The sequence below is a fragment of the Paramisgurnus dabryanus genome, chromosome 2 (genome assembly GCF_030506205.2).
Source record: "Paramisgurnus dabryanus chromosome 2, PD_genome_1.1, whole genome shotgun sequence".
NCBI lineage: Eukaryota > Metazoa > Chordata > Actinopteri > Cypriniformes > Cobitidae > Paramisgurnus > Paramisgurnus dabryanus.
The window spans coordinates 35432979-35451329 of NC_133338.1; the positions used below are offsets into that span (position 1 = coordinate 35432979).

Consider the following 18351-nt stretch of genomic DNA (forward strand, 5'->3'; position numbering starts at 1 on the left):
CATAAATATTCCGCACAGGGCTCGCAAAATTTTTTAATTCCTGGTAGCCCTTCGGGCAGGCACTCTTTCATTTTTGGTAGTCCGAAATGAATACAACTAGCCCGAATAAAAAATACACTGTTTAATGTAATATTGATAAATCCTGGATTTCCATGTAAGCCAACTTTTTCTGCCCATCCCCAGCTAACAATTTGGTTCCCAAAACATACCCCTAACATTAGTTTTTGGTTTCTAGAATGTTACTTTCCAAGGTTTTTGTTTTATAGCAAGGAATGTTTTCTTAAAGAAAATAAACATTCCCCTAATGTTATTTTTAGGTTATTTTAACGTTGCCCTAACGTTAGAATAATTGAATTGTTATATTATTGAAATATTATATGAATGTATTATAACACAGGTTATTTTTAATATAATTTAATATAATAAAATACCTCAACATATCACATATTGTATTTAGATAACAAAGTATTTTATCAAATATATAAACAACCAGTGACTTTAAAACAATATAGAAGACTTAAAACAGATATTTATTTCCCTTTAGGTTAATAGATCTTACCATAGCCGTTTATTTTCGCTAGAATAATGTTAGACTCTGAGGTAAAACGAAATTATAAATAAACATTATATTCGCTTTATGTAAAATATCTTACCACTGCTGTTTAGTCACCTATCAAAAGCTTCTAGCATTATATTCTCATAATAGCGTAGAAGTGTCAAACCGATCGGAAATCCCTCAAATATATTTTCCTTCTCACATATTTAAGTTACTAACTGAAGAAAGAAAAAAGAAACGCTAAAACAATGTTAGTCTATGAGGTAAAAATGAAGAGTTTGCGCTGAGCACAAGGGCAGGCAGGTGCTCGTGAAGAGCGAAGCCGGGAGAAGCACGTGCAGAGGGTCGCGTGCATTTCAGACGTGCACATTAAAGGATGGGTTTATGCTTTCACTTCATTTCCTGACAGTTTCACTTGTTACGTGATGATAATGACTGACAAGAGGACGCGCGGCCAAAATACATACAATATAATTACCTAACTAAATCTGAGACAAAGCAAAAACATTAAATTATTATTTCCTCCCCAAGATAGCCCGACGGGCAGGGCGGAGATACATTTCGGTAGCCCGACAGGAATTAACAATAGCCCCGGGACGTCGGGCTAGCGATTTTGCGAGCCCTGCCGCATATTCCATCACATTTTTTAAGAAAACGTGTCGCATGATCAATGGTTTTTACCTGCAAACTTCACAAATAGCTCAGCATTTCCTGGAAGGACTGTTTATACCACCTTAGTGGCTTAACATTTATTAAGATCTTTAAATTAACTAATTGCCATGTTAAGCAAAAGCCTCAACATATCCAGTTAATCTATACTAAATCTGTGGTTATAATGCTGCCAAAATGGACTCTTACTCTGTGGCAGTGACTGTTCTTTATCTTCATTAGCATCACTCTGTGGTTCACTCTTCACTGTGAAATCGATTCTCTGTGGTGATCTGTGTGGTCTGAAACACATTATAGTACTGGTTTTAATGTCTTGGAATAGCTGGCTGGGAATTCGAAATAATCTTCAAGCTCTGTTATTCATTATGCCATTCATTTTAAGCATAGCAACAACCTTTTGTCTATAGTTATCTGGCCCTCTCATCACTAATAAGGCTTTAATTAACCAACAGACCACAAAAACTTTATATCTGAATTAGTATTGATTTGGTTGCGACACGGTGTTGCTCTTGTTATATTGATTTGCATAATAGCCTCAGCATCATCAGCGGAGGAAGTTCTTTACAACTTTACTCCCTAGAGGTTGCATCCTCACGACCCTCTCTCTTTCTTTAATAACCACTAAAGAGAGAGGCTTGAGTTATGGTTATTTCTGTGGTTTTGGCCATATTGCTTCTATTCATTTTGAATCGTGACAGCTTTATTGGCAACTCAGTTGAATGTGGGTTTTAATTTGATGTATTAAGAATCATAACCTGAGTGTAGGATAGGAGACATTTCTGAATAAAGCCCATCCAGGGACTCAATATGACTGCACAGAAAAGAAAAGGTTAAATACCCTTTGTGCGGTAGTATACTTCTTATTTATTATTTTATTTATCTGTACTCATGCAGTAACAGAAAGGATATTAAAAGCCACTTTGCAAGTCTGCCATCCACAAATTAGTTTTAATGTCAGCATCGTAGATAGACTTTAGTGTCTCATTTTCTTTTATCTGTCTTTGTACTGCCAATATCTTTAATGCACAAAAATGTCACACAGTAGCATTGAAGTTTTGTAGTTTCTCTGCGTCTGCATTTTTTCCAATAATTTAGTTTCTGAGCCTCGAAGAAGCCTTGTGGTTTGTTTTGCATCAGTAGTTTAAGCATTTTATATTAACTCTCACTGCCTGCTCCATGCCTTTGCACTCAGGAATCAGTCTGTCTGTTTGTTTATATATCAATATCTACTACTATATTCCACTTTAATAGATGGCAATATCAGTATATTTCCTACTGTTTGCTGTTTCCCTTAATGATGGATATATTTTCTTTTAAGGCCACAGTTTCATGCCATGTAATGTTGACCTAACAAAGAATAGCGTTCCTAGTATGTGACACATTTCAATCTAAAACATAACATTACATTTTAACTGATGCTACTGAAAACAAGAGTTTATGCTTTGATCTTGGAGTGTCAACCTTTATCTTGTCAAGTCTCCCCCTTGTGGCAGAACACAGGAATTACAGCAAGTATTGAATAGCAAGTTGTCACTTTAATATATTCTTTAACACTGCAGGTGAGCATAGATCATTTCATATAAGTGTAATAGCACCAATAAATATGACACTAAAATGTTTATTGCTATTCTAAGAATACATGCATGTTTAATTTTTTGCATAATTAATTTTTAACCTTATAGCCAGGGTGCATATTTGAAAATGACACTGTGCTTGTTATGCAGCCAATTTTAAGCAATGTCCTACATGAAATTCATGATATTTAAGGTTAATAAACAATGTATAGTAATGATAACCTGCTCAAATTTCAGTTGCTTTAAACCATCTGTCTGCTTGTACTGACAGCTTCATTGCATTAGGCCACGTGCAAAATGACAAAGCAGAAATTTAGACCTCAGATAAACCGAAACTTTGTCTAAAAGGACCAAGTGCTGCTAAATCTCAGTCTGTATTCCCCATTTTAGCGTCAGCTCGGATCTATCAGGGGACAGAACTGTCACAATACTGACTATAGCACAGACTGGGATGTTCTTGACCATGGACCTGACAGGGGTCTGTTATTACGCTTATTACGGCCAGTATTACGAGGAGCATTTGCAAATGAGTGACAAAGCTCACAGTTCTAGAGGCATATCATTTACCGCCAAGTGGGAAGCCAATGTGTCATGTTTGATCATTCAGACTGCATGACAGATTTTATATTACCACTCAGTCTATTTCCCTTAGGCACTGTTTAATGGTTGTACAGTGTTGAGCTCGAGGAATCGTGGGATAGAAGAAAGTGCAGCCGAGTCTATATTTGAGTGCGATGACTGTAATTAGAGTGTGATTATTCCCGGAGACGGCAAAAAAAGGCTGCCGACAGCGAGGGAGGTTGCTATGGAAACCGACACGGAGGCAGTGAAAATGGTCCGCTTGCTGCTGGTTATGTCATGTGTCTAGTACATATGTAAAAAGTTTTGAAATAGCAGGCTTTCAGGTCAACATGAGGCAATGTGGGATATTTACTATGCATACTATGAAGATGAGAATAAAGGTTTGTTGTTTTTGTCTCATTTTTTATTTTAAATTCTTATTCACTTGATTAGGTTGTCTCAGTACACTGAATGCATTTCTCTCCTTTCTTCCCTACTGTGTTTTAATGCGCTCATTATCACATATTACAATTATATTCTAAATAAGAGCTATTTGTGGTTGTTAAAGATAATCAGTGAGACAATATATAATTTACAATGACTTTCACAATCCGACAAATCATACAGAGCGCGTATTACTTTTATCTTGGTGTATTAGTCTGACAGTCACATTATGGCAGAAATAAGCACGCCGAGATAATAGATGAAAACTCTTTACATAGTGAAGGAACACTTGTGGTCATTAGTATTCCTCGCGAGGACAGCTGCTATACCCTGCATCCTCCCTGTTCACCCAGATAGCCATTGAATTATGAAGCCAATCTCAGCCATGGTTTGGGTTGCCTAGCAACGGACTATTGAGTGGCACTGGGTCCCTGGTGATGTGGAGATAAAGAAGGGGCCAGATAATGTGTGTGCGTGTGTCTGTGTATAGGCGCATTTCCTGATGGCCTATGCGCTTATCTTGAAAGTGTCAAAAAAGAAAATACCCTAAACCCCTATGGCTATTATGACCCCAAACACAAACCTCAGCCTACAAAACAAATTGGTGGCCACAGACGCTTGTGTGTTTGCTTTAAGCTTAACACAGGTGGCCATGTTTTCTTGAATGGTGTTATCATGGTTGCTGCCATTCACTGCACTCTAGTTAAAAGCAATAGTATTATGCTTTCTTGTACAGGTATATGTAAACAGTGGTAAGCTGCTTAAGTGAATTAAAATATGAATTTATTAAATAAACCATATTTTTAACCCCAATGAATGGTTACCATATCTAATTATCGGGGCAACATGTTTGACAATAAGATATTTTTCTTTATCATTTATAGCTTGAGGTGAAAAAATATAGTTGAGAGTCATTTTGCAAGTGTGTGATGTGTAGCCTACATGTGTCTGTGTGTTTATTTTGCAGATGGGGTGTTTGGGCGATGCCGGGGATATTCAGGGACTGTTTCTTATACATATGTTGTCTCTCCAGCATCTCTGCAACGTTTGAGGAACCTTCTCCAGAAACTGGCCCACAGAGGTATCACATCGCTGTATTTGTTAACCTTTCTACCAGCTGTCCTGCATGTCTGTTTATCATGATCACACTTAATCTGACTGTTCTTCTAAAAAAAACGACTCGTTTAATTTCTGTGTTTTTGTCCTCTCCTGGCGCAAATAAAATGACGTTGTGTTGCATGTAGGGCTGCAAAACGATTAATCGCGACAAAAAATGTAAGTTTTTGTTTAAATCATATATGTTTGTGTACTGTGTATAATGAATATGTATATATAAATACACACACATGAATGATGTAAACAAAAACTTTTATTCTGCAAATGATTAGTTTCAACGATTAAAGGGGACATGTCACATGTCAAGACTTTTTAAAGATGTAAAATAAATCTTTGGTGTCCCCAGAGCAGATATATGAAGTTTTAGCTTAAAATACCATATAGATAATTTATTATAGCATGTTAAAATTGCCACTTTGTAGGTGTGTGCAAAAATGTGCCATTTTGGGTGTGTCCTTTAAAATGCAAATGACCTGATGAAATGCAAACGCTGATCACAATGATGGTGGTTTGTTGCTATTCAAACTCAGTTGTGCTGTCAATTATTTTTGTTTCCTCTCTTTCTCTCTGAACTAAATGGCAGTGCCATGGTTGGATAGTGCTGATTAAGGGGCAGTATTATTATAATAAGATCTCCTTATGACATCATAAGGAGAGCCAAATTTTAATGACCTAATTTTTCACGTGCTTGCTGTGAATGGTTTACTAAAACTAAGTTACTGGGTTGTTCTTTTTCACATTTTCTAGGTTGATAGAAACACATGGAACCCAGTTACAGCACTTAAAGCAACACTATGTAGTTTCCATGTAAAAATGACTTACAGCTCTCCCATGTGGTTGAAAAGCGCAACAGTGCCTGGTATCAGACACTCTTCTGCAGGCGGGGGGAGGGGAGGGACTGTGTTTCCTACCCTCCACCACCACTTTCAGAGTGTGCTTGTAGCAGCTAGGAGGCTGCTTAGGTTGCAGCAACAGTACAATTTGTCCAGTTAAAAGTTGTTCTATCACTGAAATAATTTTAGAGACATTATTTAAAGGTAAAAAAACTACATAGTGTTGCTTTAAACATGGAAAAAGTCAGATTTACATGCCATGGCCCCTTTAATGCCCTAGTTGCATAGGTTATCATGGAATAACGTTTGTAACTATCAATAAAAATGTGTTTATTTGCATGGTACTTTTTCCAATTTGCAAATGTAACGTTATATCAATTTAACCTTCATATAAAGCAATTTACGTTGTGCTATTTACATAAGTGCATTTAGGGTGCATTATGTGAAGGGAGGCATTATTTACAATTTATTATATACAATTTTTCTGGATTTACAAACTCTTGAGAACCTTTGAAATAATGTAAATACACAACCACATGAAATATATCAAACTGTGCAAGTGATTTTTGGATATTTTATTTCAAAATCATGCATATTGTGGCTTTGCTGTATTGTGTTTTTGTAAAATTTTAAATGGTATATAATACCGTTTTAAACTATTGATATTCGCCGTGGTTATTTATTATAAGAAAGAAAAAACATATAAGGAGAAGAGAAGCATCTTCCATATTCAACTAGAAACGCAGGTGGCACAGTTGCTCAGTGAGTTGCACAGTTGCACTGTTGTCTCACAGCAGGGCTGGCCCATGGCATAGGCAAGATAGGCGGTTGCCTAGAGGGCAAAATGCCAAGGGCACCTCTACAAAGCTAATCCCTGATTTGTTGCATTTGACTCATGCAGTGTTGCGCAGACCGACTGACTTATGACATCGAAGTACCGCAAGAGCATTTTAAAAGCATTCAGAGCAGTCTGATCTTAAATCATTTTCAATTATTTAAAAACTTGCCTAGGGGACCAACAGAGCCTGGGCCGGCCCTGTTTCACAACAGGAAGGTTCCCAGTTGAAGCCTCGGCTGGATTGGATGTTTGCATGTTCTCCCTGTGTCAGTGTGAGATCTTTATAATTGTATCAGTAAACTAAATGTCCCCAGTTTTTTTTCTTTTAGACACCTAACTATTATTGCCATATAAATCTTTATATTACTTTATAAATTACTTTGAATTAATTGAGCAAATAAATATTAGAAGTCAAAACATTGATATTTATTATTTTTCATGTTATTTGGTCATACCCAATCGTCTTTTTGTAGCTCCTTAGTCAAGTTGTTTGAACTTTGTACTGCATCACTGCATCTCATGTTATTGTCTCCATCACATGAATGTCATGTTTTTCTTAATTGTAAGTTAGACTGGATAAAAGTGTCCTAAATTGTTAGTGAGCTGAATGATTTTGTTAAAGTTAATCACCAGCTATTTTAGCTGTATCACTTTTCATTTGATGTGTATCTTGTTGCCATGTTTGGAATCTGGTCAAACTGAAGATCAATGATTTACAGAGTAAAAAGAAATAATATAACAAATGGTTTCACCAGTGCTATCTACGTAGCTAGTGAAATTTCTCCTTGGCAGAAGCTTGTCACAATCGGTTCCAGAGCCCGTCAACTCGAAGCTGACACGCAGCCAAACGTGCGCTCATCTATTGTGGTACGTTGTTGCTGTCTGTCATATGGACAGATGAAAGAGAGCAGGATGAAAGGATGAGATTGAGCACTCATTCACTGCTCAGGGGCTTGGAAATGGACATCTGAGAGCTTTCAAGACAGAAAGCTTTTTCAATGATACACTGTGTTAGCAGCCATGGACTGGAGGTACCGTTTCAGGTGAAGGAGAACTTCTGTTAGTCTTAACCTGTTAAACCTGACTTTAAGTGGACAGTCTGCTTTGTTTGAACAGACGTCCTCTGTAGCTTACACTTAGCATGGATACATTCACTTGCAGTGGGTTTTATCACAAATTCAAAACCAACAGTTTAAGGCGTGTGACTCCCTTTATTAGCAATATTACATCAATATTAAATTCATTCATTCATCCATAATAGTAATTCAAAACTTGATTTTGGCTTTTGTGTGCCTTGACTATATTGGGCAGTGTTTTATAATAAACTAAACAGCATGTGGGATGAAGATCAGTCACGTTTATTTAGTTGTAATACTTCTTAACAATAATAGGCTAATAAGAATACAGTTTTAATATAAAAACTGCATGTATTTTAATTTCTTAAAGTAAGAGGCATTAAGTCTTACTCCCTTAAACATTGCTGACATATATTTATTTTTTATTAGTGAGACCAATCAAATGATATGGCTTGCTTTTGTCATTCTCAAACATATCCATTTGGGGGCAGCATGGTCCATTCTGTTTTGCTGAAGGATCAGAGCCTTTAATAGGCTGCAGAGACTTGCTCCCAGCTTGATCTTTTCAAACAGGCATAAATGAGAGTTGAAAAGCGTGGAAGGCACACAACCGTCTTTGGGTAAATTACCAACATGGTAATGAATATTAGAGAGCCAAAGAGATGGCCGACTTACTCCAATTACCCAAGCCAAATAGAGAGCGCGGGATCAGACGGATGAGAGGCTGTGTTCGGCTTTCTCTCTCTCTCTCTCTCTCTCTCTTCTTTTGGATGCAGATGGTGTCTAAAACCTCATCTCTTGACTGACAGGCGGTTGCAGTGTTTTTATTTTAATTTTAGAGCGGTTTGCGGGAAAGCTCTCAAATGTCGGATTTCATGATACCCGTGTGGATTTTTCTGAGTGAAAATGGTTATCTGTTTATGTTGTGTGTGTGTGTGTGTGTGTGTGTGTGCTTTGATTGTTTGCATTTTTTTCTTTTTGTGATTTGTGCCCAGTTTAGCAGACAGATGAAATGTTTAGCTATGTAATGGTTGCAGCTATCTCATCTTGTTCTTCTGGCCTTTTACCCTGTATGTGTGTGTTTGTCTGAAAAGTTTTGTACTGTTGGAGTGTGTGCGTGTGTTTGTTTGTGTGTATTACAAATAACCAAACCGTCCACCTCTCAACCATCACAATACACCCGTTGTCAGCCTTCCAGAAGCCTTAAGCAGACTGACATGATTTCACATTCATCCTCACAGGAGCATAAGTAAGCCAAAGAGGTAGATAGGCAGATAGATATAGAAAACATCAATACCATTGACTCACAAATCTAGAGTAGCTGAAGAAATCGAGCAATTTGTGGAGTCGCCACACACCCTCCACAATGCCATTAGATGAATGCCATTGACTGGATGGTAAGAATTCAACCTCTTTGTCATATAGGCCCAGCATGGCAACTGACAGACAGCCCTCTCTGCAGTAAAATGCCCCCTATTTCATTCTACTGTATTTAGATGTTCTTCAGTTGCTCTGGGTCTCTGTATCAGTAGCCTATATGTAAATTACAGATTTCTTCCAGAGCAGTTTTTGACTTGGGCATACCCCCACAGTGTATAAGCACAAATGTACTTTAGATCATTAATGAATAGAGAAGGACAGGAAGTGACAGTCAGTTTGGCAAGAAGCTAGCAATAAAGAGTGTGATGAAGGGGAAGAACTGAGAAGGATTTTGCAGCTGGACACCTATGGAAGGACACCTGTAATAGAGAGTTGTTGAATATGAACTCATTTAAAGTCTTCCTGTATAACTTGGTGGTAGAACATAGAATTAGCAATGCAAAAGGCCATGGGTTCAAATCCAAGGAACCTATTTGCTGCTAAAAAATTTTTTATACTTGATGCACTGTAAGTCACTTTGGATAAACGCATCTGCCAAATGCATAGATGTAAATGTTGTTTGTTGGAATCTATACTCATCTGGAAGCATAATGTTTGTTTCTGACGCTATTAAGACTTCGATTTAGACAAAGTTTTATGATAATATATTGTTTATTATTAAGGATGTACTTTTGTATCTTAGAATGCTAATACTTTTTTAAATGGTGTGTGTAAAATTTTGCAAATTGAAACCAAGAGCTCACCCCTCAATTTTAAAACGCATATGGTAGCCGCTAGAGTTCTTCTTGGGTCCAAATAAAATAACCAGAAATGACCGAATCAGTTTTTACCCGAACCTGATGTGCATAAATATTAGGGATGCACCGAATCCAGATTTTTTGGGTTCGGCCGAATACCGAATCCACTGTTAAAGATTCTTCCAAATCCGAAACCGAATACCGAATCCTACTCGCATCCTTATTCCATTAACACAGTAAAACACATGAATGAAGTAAACAACGTCCACAGCAGTGTATTGTTCATTTTATTAAATTTTAACTGTAAAAAAAAGGATAGGCAACATTATGTCAGGATGACAAGTGGGAAAAACTATTTTGACAATTACCATAAGCCTATGCATAATGAAAGCGATGCAGTGGCAAATAGGGGTGGTTGGAAAATGACTTATGCACATTCATTTTAAATTACCCAAAATCACTAATATTATACCCAACCCGTGTCCAAGGCACACATAAAACTTTTAGACCCGAACCTGCTCCGGTCAGACCTCGGGTTTTCGTCTCTAAGTGGCCCCGTGAAGACCCCTCTAGTAGTAACCACCGGACCAACATATCATCATCTGAGACAACATGTAGAAAAAATGTGTCCGTTTAGGGCTACAGTTGAAACATGACAACGACTACCATGTAAGGGTGTATGGGTGTAACTTGTAGATAAAAACAGCTCATTCTAGGGTAATAAAAACAATACAGTTCATTATGTAAGATCTTTATACACCACTAATAATATAGTTATGTATATTATATTGCATTTCTGTCAAGAGATTATTCTAAAAGTTACACAATGCACCTTTAAAAGCAAAACGAAGCATTCCGATATGGTGACTTATTTTTTATGATATTGCAGTAATATTTAACCATCTATGAATGTTTGTGGGCCAGAACAGGTGTAGTAAATGTACAGATTTATACATTATGAGTACGTACTGCAGATGATCTTTTGACTTTGTTGGTTAGGGGTTCAGGTAGCACAACACAAGACTTATGAACAGACACTTGTGCAATGAGGCATATATAGCTGCATAACATGGTCCTCCAGGTTGAGCAGTGACCTCTGTCTTTACCATTATACAGGTAGAAATGACATGTTCAACAGAAGCTTAGTGAAGCAAGCTGATTCTGCCTGACATGTGCATTAGACCTACTTACTACCATAACCAATAGAGAGAATAGAGAGGAGGAAGAAGAATAAAGAAAGAGTTGAAGAGCCAGGAACAGACCATGCATTCTTGCACGTCTATCATTTAAATATAAACATAGCCTGTGCTAAAAACCGCCATGACACCTGTGAGGTTGTTTGTGTGAGATGGAAAGAGAGAGTCGTGATAACCTAATGCCGGAGGACGGGCATTTGTTTTGCAAGTGATACGATATTAATGAAACTCAATATAATACATTTTACATATTCAGGGTGTAGATATTGTGATGAACTATATGTTAAGAAACTAAAGCAGTAACTTGGATCTCATTGTAACCTGAACTCAATCATATTAAAAGGCAAATCATGAACTGGCGTACAGAACAGCAGTAATGAAATGAGTAACCAAAATCAAAGCACTGTGGTAAAATCCTGTAAGAGACATGACAAATTAAATAGAATAAATAAATAGGAGAACACAAGGCATACCAATATAATATTAGTTGGAATGGAGCTAATTAGATTTGGAAAAATACTATAAGCAACTTTGGGTTGGCTTTAATGTATTTAGAAGTTTGCATTTATTTGATAGTGAGAGAGAGAGAAGCACTGTGTCTGAATGGATATTTAGGTCACTGTTAAACAAGAATATAAGCCCTCCAAAATGCTAAGGACTTTTTTACCTGTACATACTGTACAAAATGAATTCTCGCAAGGCCTGGTAAAACCAATATTGCGAGATATTGCATCATTACACTGTAGAACTGAATTACATCTTGTTGCTAATTTGTGGCATTAATGCTTTCAACACAGCAAGGTCATGTGCTCTTGTGCACATTTGTAATTATCTGTTTGCATATTTACAAGAACATTTGAATAAAAAACAAACCTGAGAATACAATTCACAGCTTGCTGCAATACAATAACTAAAGTTGCTAATACTGTATGCAATAGGTTTTAGGGAATGTCTGTTTTTTTAACATTCCACAAGTGGTGTTTAGTAAGCAAATGTCAACAGTTTCTACAGAGCTCTCGGCAGTTCACTGCTCCGCAGAGGATCTCTTTGAATATCAAATTATTTCTCTATCTTTCTGCATCTGTTCATGTACAGCAAAGTTCACATCATTTTGTACAAGCTTCGCTTAAGACAGCCAGACAGTCTTAATCTGCCTAAAAGCTGTCTCTTGAGGAATTCCAGATAAACAGATGCCTGACTAGTAGTAAACAGCTTTCATTTGCTGCAGTGTTTTTTAATGTTGACCATTTTTTGGGCAATGACTGTTTTAGCTGTTCGGTCAATCATCGTATGTGTGTACCATGTAGGTTGCTTCTTTATCAAGATCAGTGATTGTCAATATAAGATTAACTACTAAGGAATGGTTGAAAGAGATTAATAGAGATTGGATTTTTTTTTAAGGTTAAATAATGACCATTCTAATCAATAATATATACTGTAGTGACAATTTACTTTGCTGATAGAGATTATCGCTGACATAATTTCAATCAGTACCCTTAAAATTGGTCAAGTACAGCACTGTGCATTCCCAAATGAATTCAAAAGATGCTTTAAATTAAATCAATGAATTCATAAAGATTGTATGGAAGTCCTATATACAGTACTAGACCATGCACCCTGCTATTATACTATAAAATGAAGCAAATCAAAGAGAACAAAACACTGTTTGTCAGCTGTAAAATGGTTTTACTTGTACACCCATTTGGGTATTCTTCTGTGCCTCCAGAAGACACAGAGGGTGAAAAGTTTGAATCCTTTAAAGATCATGGCGCACTCTTGTCCTCTGTCACTGTTATTGGAAACCTGGGGGGACCACCCCAACCCCCCCACCACTCACACACACTGTTGTTAATAGCAGGAACATCAATGGCTCTGCCGCTAATTAGTAATAGCACATTATATCAGGCTCTATCCAAGACCTAATGAGGTGGACCCTTGCTGAGGCAAAAGGTTGAAACTCTTGTGGGTGACAAGAAGGCTGGACGTTTGTGTGTGTGTGTGTGTGTGTGTGTGTGTGTGTGTGTGTGTGTGTGTGTGTGTGTGTGTGTGTTTGTGTGTGTGTGTGTGTGTGTTACCATGTAGGTTAAAAACTGGTGTACCATATAAATGGTTGTCCTTGTGTCTGCTTTTTCAGTTAAACTGTTCAATTCCTCATTCCTGCATTCTATTTGAAAGGTTTTCTGTGGTCCTGCTGTCTTTGTCCTCATTGTGTGTTGCTTTAGTAATGGACAAGATGATGTATATGGGTGATTCTCACGAAATCCAGACTTAGAAGGTGTTTTTTAAAAGTCCTTGAAGCCAATTGTTTTTGCACATATACGATTAAGGTCTGAACTTACTATAACCATTATTTTTAGAGGATATAAAAAATATTTCCTATAGAATTATTTAAATTCTTTAGATTATCATTATCAAAAATTATCATTACTGCAACATGATATTACATTAAATATATGCATTTACAAACTCATGTTTCGGTAATGAGAACTAAAAAGTTGTCTAGGTACTACGACAAACAAAATTTCAACTTTTATCTGGAGAGAAAAAATAAGAACTGCTTACCTGGTAGCCATCTTGAGTGTCACAGTCAATTATGTCCCTTCCAACATTTTTTTTTTTTTGAAAATGTTCCTTAAGGGCTTAAACAATGATTGAAAATTGTTGCGGAGGATAAGAAAATTGGTCTTGGACACATTTATATTCCTTATTATTGTCTCTACATTTACCAATGATCACCAAACACCACATGTTTCTTTACTGTAAATGTTTATAGTATAACATGCACTGAAGCTTTTTATTTTTTTAAATTTTTTATTATAAATATTTCCATGTCAAAGAACCCAAATCCAGTCATGGACACATTGCGGTAATGAAAATGTTTCCTTTAAATGTGGAAAAAACAACATAAATTGTGGTAAGGGATACCAAAACTGAATATTCTGTCATCATTTTAAACCTGTGTGAGTTTATTTATTCTGTTGAACACAAAAGAAGATATTTTTATAAATGATGGCACGCACATAGCTGTGTGGTTACCATCATTTATCAAAATGTCTTCTTTTGTGTAAACTATCCCTTTAAAGCAAAGAAAAAACAAACGCTTACAATTTATGACATTCAAGCTAGTGTTTCTATTTGTATTCAATTATAAAAATGCAAAATATAAGTATTTTCACAAGTGGAATGAGACTTTTGAACCACACATTATGTAAATAAGAGATTGTTTTGCGCCTACCCATCAGATTTATGGGGAATCGAATTAACAAGACTGAGTATTGGAAGCTGGTAAATGGCTAATGAGGTCATGTCTAAAGGGCTTAAGAAGATGCTCTTCAGATCGTTCATTCCTCTGCTTCTGGGGCTGGTTAATGACATTCCTCCCATACATCCTTTTAGCACATACCTGTGTCCCTTAGCATGCATGTTGAATAATCTCAAGTATGTTTGATTGGGTGACATTTGCATGAAAGGTTGACAAATACATTTCCAGAATGACACTTGCTTGAAAACAAGATGGGATTTGATGTCAGTATTAATATTATTAGTTTGGTGGGTTGATTAATATTATTTTTTGTTTGTTTGTATTTTGTTTTTTTAATTGGTAAATTTACTGAAAGAAAGACTCCATCACAAGTTCTTCAGATGATGAATTACTCAAATACACAGGCATGAAAATCCCTCACCTTTCGGCGAAATTCGTCGTTTTGAATTCAAAAAAGGTGACCCACGTGAATCATGCAGATTCGATGAGAAAACATTTTTGGGGTGGAGGGGGGGGTATGCGCGCGTTGTTTGAAGACGCGCCCTTCGCCGTCATCCAAACATGTATCCCAGACATTAGATTTGTTTGAGTTCATGCTGCGCTGCAAAAACCGACAGGCAGGCAGGTGACATCAAAGTATCACAAGAGTAAATCGAGAAGTCATAAGGAAGTCTGCGTTCGAACGGCTCTCGCGCTACTGTGATGTCATCCGCATTTCTGTGTTCTTCGTCATACACGCTTGTTGAAGATGCGTAGAGCGACTGCCTTCGGGACGTAAAGTCAACACAAAACGCTGTAAAACTATCATTGTGGAATTCTAATGCGTCAATCAATTAAAACAACATATCTACACAGACTGACACTGCAAAGTGACCTAAAAGATTTTTGTTGGAATGGATTGGAACGAATTATGGACGTACTCCTCGCTTGTAAGTCACATTGGTCTACTAGTTAATCAAACTACTGTTAATCAAACTACAAAAGACAAAAGGAAAATCAATTTTATAGCTTTAAAAAGATTAATTATATTTAATTTATAGTATGAAAACAGTGTTATGTTAATTTGATACTGTTTTTCTACCTAATCAATACTGTTAGATCTTACTTTATTTGTAACTTTGTTCTTTTCTATTTTATATGCTTGTAATGTCTTGATTTGTTCTTATTTTATTTTTCCACATCACTTTTTTGCTTATCTGAAAATTATTCAACCCATGACTCAAAAACCATAATGTCATTCATTTAACCAGTACTATATTGTAAAATTAAGTCATTTTAAATTAGATGTAGGCCTTCAGGTCCACCCTATTGCAAAACCAACTTAAAATTGTTTGGCCTTGTGAATGATGGTCTGATTATGGCAAAATAAAATTATTGCAGATGTAAAATAGTAAGGGAATTCTACTTGTTACAGCTTTCCACATTTATCAACCCATTTAATTAAATATGGTTTCTGTTACTAGTCAAATGTTTACATTTTAAATCTAAATTGTCCGTCAGAATTAAATAATTGAAATAATGGTCATGTATGTTATGGTGGGAATTTTGTTTCTGCGCACACGGAGGGATGTTGAGTTCCTTCCTTCTTTTTTGTCCTTGGCCAATCACATGCCTGAAGAATAAATAAGTTAAGTTACAGCATGTTCCCTAATGAGCCCATAATATTTATTCTGGGGGGGGTCCTCCCACCTCGCGGCCCCATCAGAGGCCACATCGCCCCTCGAGCGCCCTTCTCACCTTTTTCACCCCTGACCCGTTTTCATGCCTGAATACAGGAACTAATGATTGTGAATAGCTAGAAAATCAGCAGCAGTTTATTTTAAATTTTACTAGCTGGCAAGGTAATGCTTTGTGACTGCAAGAGAATGATTATACCTTAACCATGATGCTGACGTCTTGTATATCTCTTGTTGAGTCTTTGTAAATTTATTTTTAAATGTCAGGGATTCAGGATGAAAATAATCCTATTCGTTTATGTTGATAGTGCTTTTTTCTCTCTGTCTCTTTATTGTAGGATATACTTGGCAGGATGACACAACTCAGGAGGTGATATCAAAAGAGCTTTCACAGCTACCTAAGGTTCCCTTTGGAAGATTTAAAAACACCCCTTCCCATTTCACTGGCAACTCCCCTAGGTGAGTTTCCAAAGCTTCTGCTGTGGTGTGTATCTGTGACAAAAATGTTTATTGAAATCTTTATTGTTGTTTTTTTGAAGCATTTCAGTTTTCATATTTTTTAAAGATTTGTGATTTTATTACTATTGATCTGTTTGTAAATATGAAACTGTATTTTAAACAGAACGGACATTTCAGATGATGATAGGAAGCCTAAAGTTCAAAATGAAGAACTCAGCAGGACACTACAGAGGTACCTACAGAATCTAGGCTTCCAGCGTAGTGATGGTGTCTCTTTCAAGCAGAGCCCTCAAGGGGAACAAGTCCTTTGGAAGGTATATCTCCAACAACAATATATATTGCACCATATTATATTTGGATGTACTGCAAACAATCAGTGGTTTAGATTTGGCCAACACAATTCCTGTCTAAAGCAGGAAACCGAATGATATCATGTGATCTGTAAAATCTAATCGCAATATTCAAACATATATGTTTTTGAAAGTCTGTGGTACTAGAGAATATTTTTGTTTTCATTGTGTGGATGAGAGGTGCCTTTATTGCTCAGAGTCATTTTTTAAATCCACATTTATTTCATAACACAATATTGCCAAATTGAAGTCATAAAGATTCCGCTCATTTTTCTATTAATTTTTTTGCATTTTGCATACTGTAGATATTTTGCATTTGTAAATCATTAATGGTACTTTAAAAATGTTAAATAATCATAGATTTTGTGTAATATTTTATAGTTTTGATGTCATAATATTTTGTTAATTTTCATTATGCACATATGTAAATATGGCATTGTAAATTTAAACATGCCGTTTTGCTGGTATTGAAATATGGTATGGATAAAAAGCTATCATTTCAGCCTCTGGCATTAGCTTCTGACTTTCAATTGAAAACGTAAAACGTTACTGCTTGCTATTTTTATGCTAGCACTGGTGGCCACAGATTATAGCAATTACAAAAGCTGGGCATTATATTTGCTCAGCTATGTAATGCACTTAAGTTCACTTAACAGCAAGTACATGTTAAATACTGTGGAAAGTCAGCGTTTGCTGTGGTTTGGCAATTCACCGTTATTACTTGTTCGGCACTACATTACAGCTGTCAGTTAAACACATACTGTACGTAGCTACATAAAATGCAATGCAGAACCTACTTGATAGCCAAACACCATTACCAAACAACCTCTTTCGAAGTTAACAGTCATGAGAGTTGAAAAGTTCATGGCACTATTGAACATTAGTATCCTGTGGTGCTTTTGAAAACAGCATGTGTATGTGGTGGTTTGTTCATCGAAACCAACCCTGCTGTTCTGAAGTCAGTGTGGCCTTCCATTCGGCAGGGGTGGAGAAAATCTAATTGTTTTATATAATCTCTTAAATAGAGCAGAACGATATGCTGGGCAAAAACAGGGAGGCTGATGGATGTTAACATGTTTTTTGTGGTTGAAACTTTGTGGCTGATATAAACTAATTTATACTTCTGACATAATTTTTGTATTGTCTTGGTAATAGAAACATACTTCTAGTGTCTAGTCTAACATTAGAATTTATAATGTGATTTTTTTTTTCATTCAGTACAGGGAAAATGCACCTCCCAATCATAAGGGTTTTATTCAGCTCAAAGAGAAACCTCTTCCACCCCGCATCTCTTTCACACAAACTCGACCTGATCTCCAGGCGATTGTGGAACAGCTTCCCCCGGGTCGATCATCCCTCACTGGTTTTGAACAAGATCGTACTGGAGTCGCTCTCGCTGAGCTTCAGCAGTATCAAGCTGGGACCATGAGAGCGCAAAATCTTGAAAAAGGTCAAACACAGGGAAAACTGCGCTATTTTAGCCTTCAGCACGCTCCCGCTTCCAAAATAGTAAAAGAGCCAGGAGCTTCCAGACAACCTCCAAAGCCAAGAATCGAAAAACTGCTTTTTAAATCTGGAGCAAGCAGCACTGCTCCCAAGAATGCCCTCAGTTCTGTAGATGGTG

The 18351-nt window shown here is 36.7% G+C and overlaps 1 protein-coding gene across 1 annotated transcript in view; it reads left to right on the plus strand.

Annotated features, from left to right (window-relative positions):
* ptprn2 (protein tyrosine phosphatase receptor type N2) overlaps positions 1–18351 on the plus strand; it is a 177350-nt gene that overhangs the window by 33014 nt on the left and 125985 nt on the right. Inside the window, exons 3-6 of the mRNA XM_065289392.2 lie at positions 4772–4885; positions 16257–16377; positions 16541–16691; positions 17946–18348. Of these exons, the coding sequence (XP_065145464.1) occupies positions 4772–4885; positions 16257–16377; positions 16541–16691; positions 17946–18348 (789 nt within the window). The remainder of the gene's footprint in view (positions 1–4771; positions 4886–16256; positions 16378–16540; positions 16692–17945; positions 18349–18351) is intronic.